At 37.6% G+C, this 15112-nt stretch overlaps 1 protein-coding gene across 4 annotated transcripts in view; it reads right to left on the reverse strand.

The window, feature by feature from the left end:
* Positions 1–15112, reverse strand: part of Pde1a (phosphodiesterase 1A) — a 245217-nt gene that overhangs the window by 7529 nt on the left and 222576 nt on the right. Inside the window, exon 15 of one of the 4 annotated variants that reach the window (XM_041639718.1) lies at positions 11151–11467. The exons of the other annotated variants lie outside the window; for them this stretch is intronic. Within the exon in view, the coding sequence (XP_041495652.1) occupies positions 11457–11467 (11 nt within the window). The 3' untranslated portion in view covers positions 11151–11456. Of the gene's footprint in view, positions 1–11150; positions 11468–15112 lie in introns of those variants that run through there. 4 annotated transcript variants of the gene reach the window in all.

Here is a 15112-nt window from a genome sequence, read left to right on the forward strand (position 1 = left end):
ACCGAGAAAAAGTACCAAGCCATGTGGCTAAACATAGACAAGAATTATGGTTAATTTAAGTTTTAAGAGCTAGTTAGTAATAAGCCTGAGTAATAGGCAAAGTGTTTATAATTAATATAAGCCTTAATGTGTTTCTTTGGGACTGAACAGCTGCCGAATTGGGTGGGACAGAAACTTCCATCTACGAATGGCACCCTAAAATTTGGCAAGAATTTTCACATTAAAGCCTGAGAAAGCTTAACAAAATGACTCTAGACAGACAAGAAAAGAGTTAAGCTCAGCCTCTTGGTAACTGTCTTTTTTCCAGTAGGCTCTGTTTACTAGAGGGAAACAGAGATGCGACTCCTTTTAGAGAGGCTTCCTGACTCAGCTTTAGTCTCAAAAACCTCATAGCTTCTTTAAGAGGCCCTGCCACTAACCACATAATGGCGTTTATGAGCATTCAGCAGTATGTTTCTTGGTGGTGGCAGAGACCTTGAAATTCCATAGAGTTGTGGCAATAAACATGGACCCCACCAGTACCTTAGCTATGAAGCTAGACTCTCAGAAAGCTAAGGAATGGGGTTCCGCCAGCTATCGAAGCCACAGCTTTAATCCTAGCCATGCTGCTTAGCAGATTTAAGACTAATGTGCTCAGAAAAGGATAGAGATATATAGTAAAGACATATTCAGATGAAAACAACTCTAAACAGTTACAGTGTAGCTTTAAGAGCTAGTTGATAAGAAGCCTGAGCTAATAGGTCAAACAGTTTCTAATTAATATAAGCCTCTGTGTGTTTCTTTGGGACTAAACAGCTGCCAGACTGGGTGGTACATAAACTTCCATCTACAAATATATAAATGAAACACATCTAATTCAGATAGAATTCCATTTATACTACAATATCAGCATAGTAAGGGAACATAGTGACATAGTGGTACTACATGTTCCTCTTTGGCAATTCTGTGAATGAAAAGGACTAACTGTAGTTCTACTCTATAGATGATGTTGAAGTAATAATGATCATCATCATCAAATTAAACTTCAGGATACATCATTAAATATATTATAAAATATTTATGATTTCTAGTTATGACAAAGATGTCACTAATATTTGCATACAATGTATCCTACAAATGACATGCATGATAATTTGAGTTTAAAGCTAGGAAAAATAAAATATAAGATTCAAATTATAAAATAATCTATAAGATTCTGTAAGTAATTCTAGGGTAAAAGATTTTCTCTGTAGAAATACCCTTCATGGGTTGTTCAAACTATTTTCAGAAGCCACAGGTTACTAAACAAACATTGCAATGCGAAAGTTCAGGTTATACCTTGAGGTGTTGGTCAGAAAAGTTCTTAAACAATTCAGGTAAATGTCAGTGCTGTTGGTTTCCCAACAGAACTAGATCATATGACCTTACAGATGAAGATGGGAGACGGTTTTGTTTTAGGATGGAAAAAAAGAGCAGTAACCAAGATGGTGGCTCCTTCTTTACTGGACAATGTTCATGGTACTAAGAGGTTTGCTGTAGGCTGAGGATGGAAAAGAATCATCAACACTCTATTCATCTGTGGACCCTGTATGCTACAATACCAATGACCAGACAAGGTGCTATAGTGGCAACTTATCATCACAGTAAAAGCATTTTATGACTGTAATTGAGATGCACACCACAGAAGTAAAATAAGTCAATCCTGGGGCACCCAGAGTAATTAATATATCTGCAATATGACATCATCCTTGGAAGGTAGTGGAAAGTGGGTGATCACATCTCATTAGAAAAAGTAGACCACTGGGGTGTGCCCTGGAAAGACGTGCATTTTCCCAGCTTCCTGTATTTATTATTATCATCAGACTGCCAGATGCATCAATTAATTCATTAATTTGGGTATTTAATGTGTAAGTCACTCTTGGGCATATAATATGACATCATCCTTTCAGGAAGGAGAAAATGTCAGGGAGCGTTCATTCCCCCAAAGATAATTTTCAATAACCTTCTCAGTAATACTGTCCTATGTAAAAGAACTTGGAAGCCGTCCATGGAATCAAAGGTTTCGGGCTTTTCTAATATGATCTGGCCCCTCCTTATAGTCTGAACATATGTGTGTTCTTTTTTTAAAATAAAATATATAAATAAAATACATATAATTCAGAAAGAATTCCATTTACACTAGAAAACAACATCAGTGTGGTGAGGGAATATAATGACACACCGTGGTACTACATGTACCTCTTTAATATTCTGTGAATGACCAGGACTGCATATACTACTACCATATATTTTGTGTTACCTCAGCTCAAAGTAACAATTTGTTTGACCTTGGGCTAAAATTGCTAAAATAATGGCTCAATAAATTTTTTCTCTTATTTTATTTTATTTTATTTATTTTTTGTATGGAAGTGAAACCCTGACTGACAAAGAAACCTGGTATCAGAGAGGGGGAGCCAGGGTTTTGACTATTCCTAACTATGTGAGTTAGATTTTAGAACTGGTTTGTAAGGGTGAGTTTGGAACAGTGCACAACTATGAGATGGAAAAGTTCTACAGTGCTGCAGGCAGACATCAATGAGAAATTCCAATGAGAATTTGGAAGATAAAATGCCCACAGGAATAAAGAACTTAAAGATTACTCAGGAGCTTTCAGATGAAAATAAACATTCTTTGGTGAATGGTAATAGAGACAACTCATGCAACACTGTGAAGAACTTGTCTGCATTCTGGCCACACCCTAAGATTTTGTACAAAGCTAACTTTAAAAATGGACAGAAGAAATTTCAGTGCATTTAGACTGTAGTTTAAATGTTGCTAGCTACTTTTGGCCACTTTACAATGAAAGTGAGAAACAAAAATCAAATCTGAAGGAGGATAAAAACTTGAAAATTTCCCAGAAGATGAATGTGTTCAAGGTTGAGATTAAGGAAAATGTGGTTGCTAAAGAAATAGTAAAACTAGAAAGCAGCCAAAGAGATTGGGCTGTAACAGAGAGGCAGAGTGCAGAACTAACATATACAAGGCCCTAGAGCCAATCCTCAGTTCTGAAAAATTAAGAGAAAGGAGAAATTAAAGACAAAGGAGAAAGAGGAGGGATAATAATAGCAATAAGAGTAACAATAACCTATCACAACCAAATATTGTGTACTGAGGCAATAGAATAAGATTGGTATCTTGAGGATATCTTGAGCAAAGTCAAAGATCTAAAGGCATAAACTTAATTGAAATATTTATTGAACATTAAAGAGTGTTGTTCTAGCATGGGGTGACCTAGGGAAGCATTTCACCTGGCTCATCACTCAGGCACTCAGAACCTTCTACAGACATGGTTCGTGGGACCCTAGCTACTTCCTAGCTGATAGCAAATCTCTGTATCATCCATATGATGATAGCTTTGTGGGCATAAAGAATCATGGAGGATTGGTAAGTGCATACAGTGTATAGCATGGTTGGTCCTCAGGTGCCAACTCTCAAAGTATAACATGTGAAGCTGTGAGAATGAAGATCAACATGCTTTGAAGCCTCCAGGAAGTTAGATATGTCAATAACATGAAACATATGCTGATATGTCAATAACATGAAATATATGCTGATATGTCAATAACATGAAACATATGCTGATATGTCAATAACATGAAACATATGCTGATATACCAATAGCATGAAACATATGCTGATATGTCAATAACATGAAACATATGCTGGTATACCAATAGCATGAAACATATGCTAAGGCAAGTTTTAGGCAGTTAGTGGAGCCAGTTCCAAAGAGAGGTCAATGATGTGGGAGTCCCCTCTGAGTGCTGCGGTTACCATTAATGAATAAAGAAACTGTTTTGGACCTGTAGCAAGGCAGAACTTAGGTAGGTGGGGAAAACTAAACTGAATGCTGGGAGAAAGAAGGGCAGAGTCAGAGAGAAGCCATGGAGCCCACTGGAGACAGCTGAAAACTTTAGCTGGTAAGCCACAGTCACGTGGCGATACACAGATTAGTAGAAATGGGCTAAACTAATATGTAAGAGTTAGTCAATAAGACACTAGTGATAATGGGCCAAGCAGTGACTTTATTAATACAGTTTATGTGTGATTATTTTAAGGCAAAGCAGCTGGGAACAAACTAGCGGCCTCCTTACAACAGGTCAAATTACCAAGAGTATAAGACCAGGGCTTTACACATTTAAATGTGTGCTTCAGAAACCACACATAGAGCTATAAAATTCAGCAATTTTCCTGTTAGGTTTTGGTTTTGCTTTGGTTCTAGCCCTCTCTTTTTTTTTTTTTTTTATTCACAATGCATCATTCCTTGGAATGACAATATTTACTCAATGCCAGTGTATATTGGGAGCATGTAAGCTTCTTTCTAAACTTCAGAAGAACTAATGGCAAAGTTTACCCTGACTCTCTAAGAAGACGGCCAGCCAGGGGCTGAAACAACTGAAACTGAGCCAAAATGAATCTTCCTCTGACGTTATTTTCTCCAGAATCTTGTCACAGAGATGAGGAACCCGACTAACACAAATACGCCATTTCATAAACTGTTATGTAAGATTCAACTCAATTAATTGCCAAATGGTCTTAACATTGAGTTCTGGATGGTAACCAAGACTATTGGCAATAGCCTGTAATATTTGAAGGTCTAAGATTTCATAGACCAAAAACTCAAAAAGAGATAAATTTTTCCTGGTTGTGGGGTTTTATTTGACAACATGTGGTGTCTAGTTGGAGCATTGCCCGTGTTATAGGTACCTCCATTTAAATTCATTTTGTATGTGTATGTGTGTATATTTTAGGAAACTTCCATAGTAGTAAGTTTCCATAAGGCTTTTCAGAAGGGCATTAGTGTTAGTTGTCATTTCTCCATATCCTCTTCTACCCACCCTTGCCTTTAGTCCTTCCTGTTCCATTCTTCCTCTTTATTCCTTATACCACTGTGCTCTGTCTCCCCTCTTTGGAAAGGTTCTTCCCCCTAGAGCCCCTTACTATTTCCCTAACCTTTGTGCGTATTTCAAATGAAAGACATATCTAGAGTGTCAAGGCTACTATCAACACGTGAGAGAGAGCATGGGAGGTCTGTATTGCTGGGCCTGGTTTAACTTACTAATGGTGATTGTTTCCAGTTCCATCCATTTACCTGCAAGTTTCATCACTTCATTTTTCTGAACACTGGGATATCATATCTTTGGGCAAATGCATCACATTTTCATTATCCATACATCAGTGTAGGACATCTACACTGTTTCCATTACCCAGCTAATTGAGCAGCAAGGGACGTTTGTGAGCAAGCATCTATCTCTGTAGTCCTTTGGCAATGTGCCCCAGAGTTGTATAGCTTATTACATAGTGATTACATAGTAGGTCTCTTTTACGACTTCCATAATGGCTGTGTAAGTTTACACTCCCACAGCAGCTGATAGTGCGAAGAAGCTCAAGACAGAATAACACCCCAGCATGGGGAGAAGGGAGGTTGACACAAAGTCCCACCTTAGCCCAGGGTTACGGCATGGCATTTGATATTAGCTGGGAGAGTCAGTTTTCTTTAAGGGTGTGAGAGTCTCAAGAAGACTCCACGCCCAGGAATGTTTGATAAGCACGTATTGGACTGGACACTTAATTTTTATCAGAATATAGATAAAAACCGAGTCTGAAAGTTGTGCTAATTTTTTTATCTTTATCTTTTATAGCCAGAACAGTTGTTCATGTTACTGGTTTTATCTGCATCCATCAAAATTAGTTTCAGGAATTGAAACTTGGAAATAAAAATGTGCAAAGGGAGGAAACATTTTGGCTGTGCTGGAAATACTCCAGGGAACTGAATTTTCTATTTAAATTTTAGTTTGATAAATAAGCAGAAACATTCCATTGTTTTTTTACTTTAAAAAAAATGCCCAGTTATATCAATGTAGCAATCTACTTCTGTGCCCAAGCGGAGACTGATGAATATAACTAAGCTTGGTTTGTAACAGACAATCCTGAAAAAAAAATCACTGATGTGACCTCTTTTATATAGGAGCTGTGGATTCACATTCTCCTCCATATTCCAGAAGAGTTGGAAATGTGTGTGGAGGGGGCTAGGAATCACATCTTAATGTAAGAGGCATAGCAGAATTATGCAAACTTAATTGACAAAATTTGCCTGTTTGCTGCCATTTCCATTCATTTTAAAAGTATTTTAAGGGAAACTCCCAGATGAGTACAATAATGATATAGTTAAATTCAGAAATGTTTATGAGTAGTTAATACATGATAGCCTTTCTATCTTAGGTTCTTTATGAAATCTATTGTACTTTAACAAAAATGCTCAATATGCCTTAATTTATTAAATCATGGGAAATCTGGGCAAGAAAAGGCACAAAACCATGAGTTGGTAAGAGTAACATGCTAAGATTAGTAACCATAGCAACAGCAAAGGCAGCCATCACAGAGGGTTTCCACTGTTTGCCAAGTCTGTGCCCAGTGAGACTCACTTCCTACCACTTAGTCATCAGTTTCATTTTGCCCAAAGTCTCATCCATGTGTGGGGCAGATCTGAGCCTTCCACTCCAGCGCTGCCCACTGCTGCACAAACCTGAAGATGCTGCTTACACAGGCTGACTCCCAACCCAAAGGGGCTAAGTGTACACTGCTTTGAAAGAGCAAGAGTATTGTTCGTTGTCTGGGAAAAAAATGTAAAATTTCAGATGAAAAGTATAAAATAAATGTGATATTTTTCATTTCCATGTTAAGAAAATCTAAAAAGATTTCAAATTCAGTTCTCTAGGGACGAAGGAGCAAAAACAAACGAATGCTTATATTTGTGGTTGTGAGTCTAGCCTTTAATGGCTGAGACATCTTGTGCAGGAAGAGAAAAACTAAAAATACTTATGAAAACTGACAATGCAATGATACTAGAATATACACTTTCTATTTTTATTCTCATATGAGGTTACTTGCTGGCTATTGCCAGTCTCTAGTTTAATATGTTATTTAAATTCAAATATATAAATTATTTGTATTGAATTCATGTGTGGGTCCATGTTGTTGTGTGCATTGATGTATAGACTTGAATGTGAATAATTATTGTAAACTATATTTTACAACTTTTTTCCTGGCTTTATTATATAAAATTTCTATTTGATAATGATTTAAACATATAGTTTAATGAACGATTTTTTCTCTTTTTTTTCCAAATATCTGTGCTTTAGATGTAACTACCGGATGAAGGATTCCCCTCGTATTCTTGGTAGTCTTGTAATAAAAGCATGTAGAGTGTAAAACAAACAAACAAAAGTAAACCAAACTAAACCAAAACGCCCAGGATTCTCTTTTACTAATGCTCCTGGCTGTAAACACTACAGTAAAAGTAAGCTAGAAACTACTTAAGAAACGAACAAACAAAAACACAAGGCTCACACAAGTCCTATGCCTTCTGAGAATGTCAAAGAGACAAAGAGATGCTAACGTGAGGAGCAGTTATCACAAAACTCGCACTGCTAGGAGAAGTGGGGCCTTAATGTTGAAACCCATACATCTCTGCTTCTCTATACCCAAGAAAGAAAAACACGCAAACGCTCTCATTTTGTTTTGACAAATTCTTCAATCCTCTGCTCAGACAGGATCACCTGTTGCAGACCTCCGTGATCTGGAGAGGTAACATGGTGTGCTCCTAACTTGGGAGATGGAGATTCAGGAAATTGTATGTGTCAATTTCCCCCAAATTTTAGTGTTGTTTTTTTCTTCCACTCCATCTTCTTTCATTTATCTTGTGAGAGCTAAAATCACATGTAGTTATTATGAGACTGGGATACACAATGCTTAGCAGATGTTTATCATGGAAGACAACCTCAGCAACCCCTGGTAAAATGCCTGATCCTAACTCTAGCAGCTGCCAGATGGACCTCGCGTTAGTCTATAAATGTTGCTTGACAGATTCACACACGGCATGCAATTGAAATTATAGGGTGTCACCCAAAGTTTTGCTTTTATAGCAGTTGCTTCTATTAACTTTGCTTAATGTCATCAAATCCTAGAATATTTAGAAGGTTGGAACCCACGTAAAGGAGTCCTCTGATGAGCTAAGAGAGAAAGTTGTCCTATCCCCTCAGCTACCCTACACCTTAGCCAAGGAAAACTCTGGTGCCTTCATAACGTTCTTCCTGTGCCATTTATTTACCTCTGGTGTGCAGATTCTTACCTAACTTTGCTGACTATGGGGAGGAGTTAGTTGAAAGGATGTGTGAAGGGTATCCTCCAATCGCAGTTTTTGAAAGGAGTGATGGAAGAAATGGCTTTCCTTGTATGTTCATGCATGCTGTTCCTTTTGCAATCCGTTGGCAAAGTCATGCTTTAAAATAAAAGCCCTTTAAGCAATGAGCCATGGAGTCGTCTGCGGATCCTCAGTGATGGAATCAGTTACCTCTACATAGTCTTGTAAAAGGGTTGGTCTAAAGATGGAAGTGAAGCAACTTCAAATAAATTGTATCTCCACCACACTACCATGAGAGTTGTTGTCTTACTATCTATGGCCTGACGTCTCTGGGTTTTCTATTTCTTGTATTTCCATCAGCTTCATCAACATAGAGGGTGATGTGGGACTGGACTAAGTAAATCCTCCTTCCAGAGTGGTAAACCGATGTCACTGAGTGATCCACGGACTCTATGTCTCATTGGTGTCACAGGATATTCTAGATATCAATAAAAATTAATACAAACCTTCCCAAAACACTTATCCCCAGTTTTCAAGCTAAAGAAAGGGCTTATCTTACAGTTTTGATTTTATTAGTTATCTTGTTGTTATACTGGCCACTGAACTTAGGGCTTGATGCACCCTAGGCTAGCGTTCCACCACTAATAATGCTGAAACAGAGTTTGGCTCCATTTTCCAGGCTGAACTTGACTGTGCTTTGGAGGCCAGCCTGGGTTTTGAACTTGAGATTTTCCAGCCTCCGCTACAGACTAGCTGGAAATACAGGCTTGCCCCAGCCAACACCCAGCCTTATACATTTTGTTTTTGAGACAAGGTCACACTACACACTCCTGGCTACCCGGGAATGTGCTATATAGAGGAGGCTGGACTTGAACCCACAGAGTTCTACTTGTTTCTGCTTCAAGGGCTGGAATTACAGGTGTGAGCCACCATGTCTAGCCTAATTATGTCTTAGAAATGACATTGTAATGAAGTTGCATTTTCAGATTCTTGAAGGTTTTCTCCATCTCCCTTTGAAGGTTTATGTACTCAACTTCATTTGGGAAGAAACTACAGGTATTTGTTCCCCTTTGCTTTGTACAAGTGATTTGGATAAGCAAACATAGAAATTAAATATGGATGAGAAAAATCAACAGTTCAGTTATAAACCTTCCCATGTGATCTCTGGAAACTTCCTAGATTCCTATTTAGTTCATGAGGAAAATTGATTAATAAAAGCATGACAAACCTTCAAAGAAGTGAAGTTAGGATAACTGTAAGTGTTTGTGATAAATAAAATCTGTAGTTTAAGAGATCAAAACGAAGTTGATAAAAATTCTTTCAGGATTTAATTTTCATGAACCATTTGCTGGGTTATAAAGCTTCCCCTTTTAGAGCATTTAGGTCTACAGAAATCTCAAGATTATTTACACGTGAGTCACAACCCCTTTGGGGTTGAATGACCTTTTCATAGGATCTGCCCAAGACCTTCAGAAAACACAGAGATTCCCATTACCATTCATAACAATAGCAGAATTACAGTTATGAAGTAGCAATGAAAATAATTTTACGGTTTGGGGTCACTGTAACATGAGGAACTGTGCTAAAAGATCTCAACATGAGGAAGGTTGAGAATCACTATGCTAAAGTGAAAACAAAGGACCCTCAATTCCTTAAAAGGTTAATTTAGACAAATTCATTTGCATCTATACACACTAGACAGCTGTGTCCACGGCTATCCCTCCATGTAGACAACTAGATGGATCGGAGAGACATTTGGGAAAGATACTCATAGAGCTACTGGTGATGACTTGGTGTTGGGACACAGCAGTCCATGTGCCTGTTGAATGGAGCTGCACCCTTGCACACTTCGTCCCGTGTTAACCGTCAGCAAGAGTGATTTCCCACAGCACACTTCAAGGAAGTCTTGCGTAAGTTCTACAAGGAGACTTGAGGTATACGCAGCCCACAAGAATAAGTACCAGTGTAAAAGCCACAGGCCAGCAAACATTTCACATACACTGATGCATACAGCATTTATCACAGACATTGAGACACACTTGTAAAATGACAGCTTCATAACGATGAAGTCACAGTTCAGAGTGAAATTGCTCAAAACTGTGTAACTATTACTGACAATAGCAAAATTCTAGATTTTAACCCTGTATTATGTTGTCTCCCTGGGTATAAGTTAACTTCTGTGATGCTTATGTCTTCCCTTAGTATACATAGATGTCTTATCTTTAGATTTAATATAATTGTATAATGCAGTCATTTTTTCTTTAAGGCAGAGAGTTAGATTATTGTAAAGGCAATATTTTATAGATTGTTATTCCACCACTACTCTTACTGATTATTTCTTAGGTTCCTTTAATGCTCTGGTATAACTAAATATTAAATTAGCTATAACAGAGTCACATTAAAAAAGTATTGAAAATCACTTGTTAAAATTGTATATATATGTATATATACGTACATATATATATATACATAGACACACACACACACACACACACACACACACACACACACACATATATAAGAGTTTCTACTCCTGAAAGTGGTTCCCTGATTTCCACAGGTTCTGTCACTTGTAGCCACACACGTTATACACACACACCACACTTACTAAAAATAAAAAAATGAAACGCAATTGAAATATTTTAAGGGATTTTTAAAGACTAACTTAGCTAGTCTTAAACTAAGTTCCGTGGTGGCAGATGATTCAAGACCCAACCCAAAATGTGTTGTCATTCTGCCCTGGCCGTTCATTCTCACTAGAATATAAACTATAAACATTACTTGTATGAGATTTTCTTTTAATTTTCATAAATCATTTCAATGGTAGAGAGTAGTAAAGCCTTTTCAGAGGAAAGTCTTGGAATTTATATTAAAGATAAATTTCTGAAGTCTGTGCTTCCTTTCAGAAATTTTGGAAAATGCTCTTTTGTCTCGGTCGTCTTACAGAAGACAGGACGAAATTACTGGTCAGTTGCTCAGAGAACATTTATTGCCACTCACTGCATCATCTCAGTCGACAGAGGTGTCACAGAATCCTATTTACACCGACATTTGAAGGTGCAAAGGTGTTGGTCAGGCCAGGGCCATCAGGAAATATACAGCTCTTATGTCTGGGGTTTCTGATGTCAATTGAGCAATCTACAAAAACGGAGTCCCTTTCTTACTCAGGCCCTGGTGGACTTCCAGCAAGAATACCAAAACTGCCAAGTCTTTGGATCAAATTAGAGCTGTCAGCACACAGGAAGATTTACCCACTGATGGTTACTGAGGAAAAAACAGGATGCTCCTGTGGATTTTATCTGGGTCCTGAAAGAAAAGCGTACTTATTTTAACAATCTAGAGAAAGTGTGAAGGAATAATGATAAAAAATAACCTGTGATTAGTTTTATAAATCAGTCACGCTTTTAGAGTCTACTGTGGTAAAGTTATAAAATCAAATGCAATCAATATTTTCTTAATTTTCAGTATATTTTGCTTTTGCTACTAGAACCATTCATGACTTTTGTATTTGTCAATGATGATCTTCATATGATGTGAAAAAAAATAATTTTAATCAATTTTGGCTCAGGTAGACATCTTCAGAATCAAATAAGAGGTTATCACGAAAGACGTTAGTTTTATGGATTAAAGTTACTATACCTGTATTTGGAGATTAAATTATATAAAGAGATAATATTCTGTCTGAGAGACACTTTAAAAAATGATGTGAGGAAGAACTTGTTCATTTTTACTATGAGAAAATCCTTTTCCCACTAATCTTACCTACTAACTCACATAAACAAGAGTCCTCATGGAAATCCAAAGCTATGGGAACTGATCTATTATATTGATTTCAACACAACTTTCAGTAAGACATTTTGAGAAAGAGGTTGAGTACCCATTTATATTTTTTATTATAGTATGTTGCTATAGAGTTCTGTTTTAGTGTGTGATTACCATGATGTCTTCCATTAGTTACTCTGCCTAATTTACATTAGATGTGTAACGAAGGCTTGGAGCTATAGTTCCGCTTTTTTAAGAGCACTAATTGCTCCTACAGAGGCCCTGGGTTTAATTATTTATACCCACATGGTGGCTCATAATTGTCTGTAATTCCAGTTCCTTAGAATCCAAGACCCTCTTCTGGCAGCAGACACACATGAAGTTCACAGGCATACATGCAATCAAAACACCTATACACATCAAAACAAAATTAAAAATACCTGATAAATATGGATCCATATAATAAAATGTAGTATATAGAGGATTAGGAGTTGTGCATGCCTTCAGGCCTATTGGATATTGGAGCCTATTTTCTGTAGATGAAGGAATGACTATATACCGAAAAATATAAGGTTTAATTGGTGACTATTAATATGCACCACAAGGCTGGATGGACAGCAAATGGCACTGACTCACGAAGGTTCTAATGTCCTACATGGATCAGTACCCTGAGACCATTTCAGCAGCTGGTCAGACCTTACTCTGGTCTACTCTTGAGTTCATTGCTGAATGGTAGCAAGACCCTGTTAGAAGAGGGTTTTTTTTTTTTGTTAGATGGATTAAGATCTAGATTGGCTTTGATCAACAAAGAGATGTTAGAGACAGAGGGGGAAGAAAAAAAAAAACAGAGCGTTGAGTGTAAATCTAAAGGTTCTTAAAGAGAGCAGAAATGAGAGTACATGCTTATTTGTGTACACGCAACTATAAACATATACGCACATGTGTTTATGTGTGTAGTGGTCTCTGAGGTATAAAGTTGACAAACTTCCAGTGTACTCATAACTGGTCTAGCCACTGGGGTATGACTTAGCGACTCTCTGATCAACAATGCAGCTTTCAGTCTACCTATCTCTTCCTCATTTCCAGCTCGTCTATGCCATACTTTTCCACGAGCCGCTTTCCAGCCCAACAGCAGTCCAAGGCCACATGAGCTGCTGTGAAGCCTTGTTTGTGTCCATTATCCATGCTCACAATGCAACGCTAGAGGAAGCACGTATCCTTGAAGCGTCAGAAAACAGCAAATTCCGATGTAGAAGAAGTCTTAGGGAATGTCTCATGCATTCAACTTTCTCCTTGGCATCCATCAGGTGGTTTGGGGAGGCCTTTTAGCAAATAGAAAACGCACGGGACCAAATACTGAGGAGTGTCAGTTCATTTGTGTGGATTCAGCATTAAAAAAGAACTAAAAGCAATTTTCCTCAAATTATTCCAAAAAAAAAAAAAGAAAAGACGACGAGGAAAGAATGCTTCCAAATTCTTTCTATGAAGCCAGCAGTACACTTAATACCAGACAAAAACACACAAAAAAGTCTAAATCAATATTCCTGGTGAACATGGATTCCAAAAAATATCAGCACAATACATTTAAACCAAATTCAAGAACACATCAAAAATCACAAGTTGACTCCACCTTGAATACATAGGGATGTATAAATCAATAAATATAATTGATCACATTAATAGACTCAAAGACAGAGACCACATGATCACAACATTATATATAGAAAAGACCTTTCAGTATATCCAACAATGCTTCATGATAAAAGTCCTGGATAATCTAGGAAGCTGAGAATATATCTCAGCATAATAAAGGTAATAACACAAGCTCCCAGCCAACGTTATGTTAAATGAAGAAAAGTTAAAAATATTTCAAGGAAAATCACAAATAAGACAAGGATTTCCACTTTCTTCAGTCCTATTAAATATAATCGTAGCTAGAACCATTAGACATGAGAAGATAAAGGCAAAGGAAAAAGTCGATTTGATTTTACACATTAATAATCCTAAATGTTCTACCCCAAACCTCCTACCCCTGATAAACATACCCAGCAGAGCATTAGGATACAAAATACACAATATTCTTCTTCTTTTTCTCTTTGATTTGTTGCTGTTTCTCTGTAACTTTGGAGGCTGTCCTAGAACTAGCTCTTGCAGACCAGGCTGGCTTCGAACAATCAGAGATCTGCCTGACTCTGCCTCCTGAGTGCTGGGATTAAAGACATGTGCCACCACTTCCCAGCTTATTCTTCTTACTATTATCAAATGTCCACCCCCACTAAAAGAATAGCCACACATCCTCCTAAAATTGGTCAGCTCTTATGTAGTGCAGAAAAAACAGAGACTGGGCAGAGACATAAGATGTTGAGAAATGATGGATGGATGAGGAGGACATTTTTCTTTAGGCTAAATGAATAAATTTAACACAAACTGAACATTCTGGAATAATAGAAAGCATTTTACTTTAAAGAATGTCTCATATTTTAAAAAGTCTACATACAGCAATTCTAGACAGTTATATTCAGCTCCCTAGAGAAGACTTCCTGGATGAAAGCATTCTTTTAAGGGGTGTGTAAACACTAACTCACTTCATTACAATGAGTGCTTCCCACACTGGAACCCAGGGTTTTACAGGTATTCCCTGCCCAAGAGTACCAGGATTCTGAAGATGTGCTGGGATGTGAGGAGTGATCAGATGCTGGCAAGACATCTGGAATTCTTCTCTAACTTTGATGAGTACTAGATCACCTGTATGTCATCATTTCTTCTCAAAGAAGTTAGGAGGAAGACGTGTTCCCTTCAGGGTACCTGAAGGTTGACCGTGGTCCACAGCAAATTAACATGGACTGATAGTTGTGCATTTTCAAGGTAGGTGTCTTTTTGTAGCAGATCATGTTTTCATTTTTTATTATGAAACACCATATTCATAGAAGGGGATTAAATGTCTAGTTATAAAATGCATCTAGATTGAGTGTTATCATGACACAGTAAATGTGGTCATTTGAAATGAGAATGGCCTCCACCAACTCATATTTGAATCCTTTGTCCCCAGTTGGTGGAACTGTTTGGGAAGGATTAGGACATATGATTTTTGGGGGGAGACAGGTGTCGCTGGTGTGGACTTTGAAGTTTCAAAAGCCCACACCATTCCCGGTATCTTCTCTCTGCCCATGTTGTTGAGCAAGATGTGAA

Source organism: Microtus oregoni, unplaced genomic scaffold, assembly GCF_018167655.1.
Source record: "Microtus oregoni isolate MIOR12 unplaced genomic scaffold, Mior012 000060F_ref0000265, whole genome shotgun sequence".
Lineage (NCBI taxonomy): Eukaryota > Metazoa > Chordata > Mammalia > Rodentia > Cricetidae > Microtus > Microtus oregoni.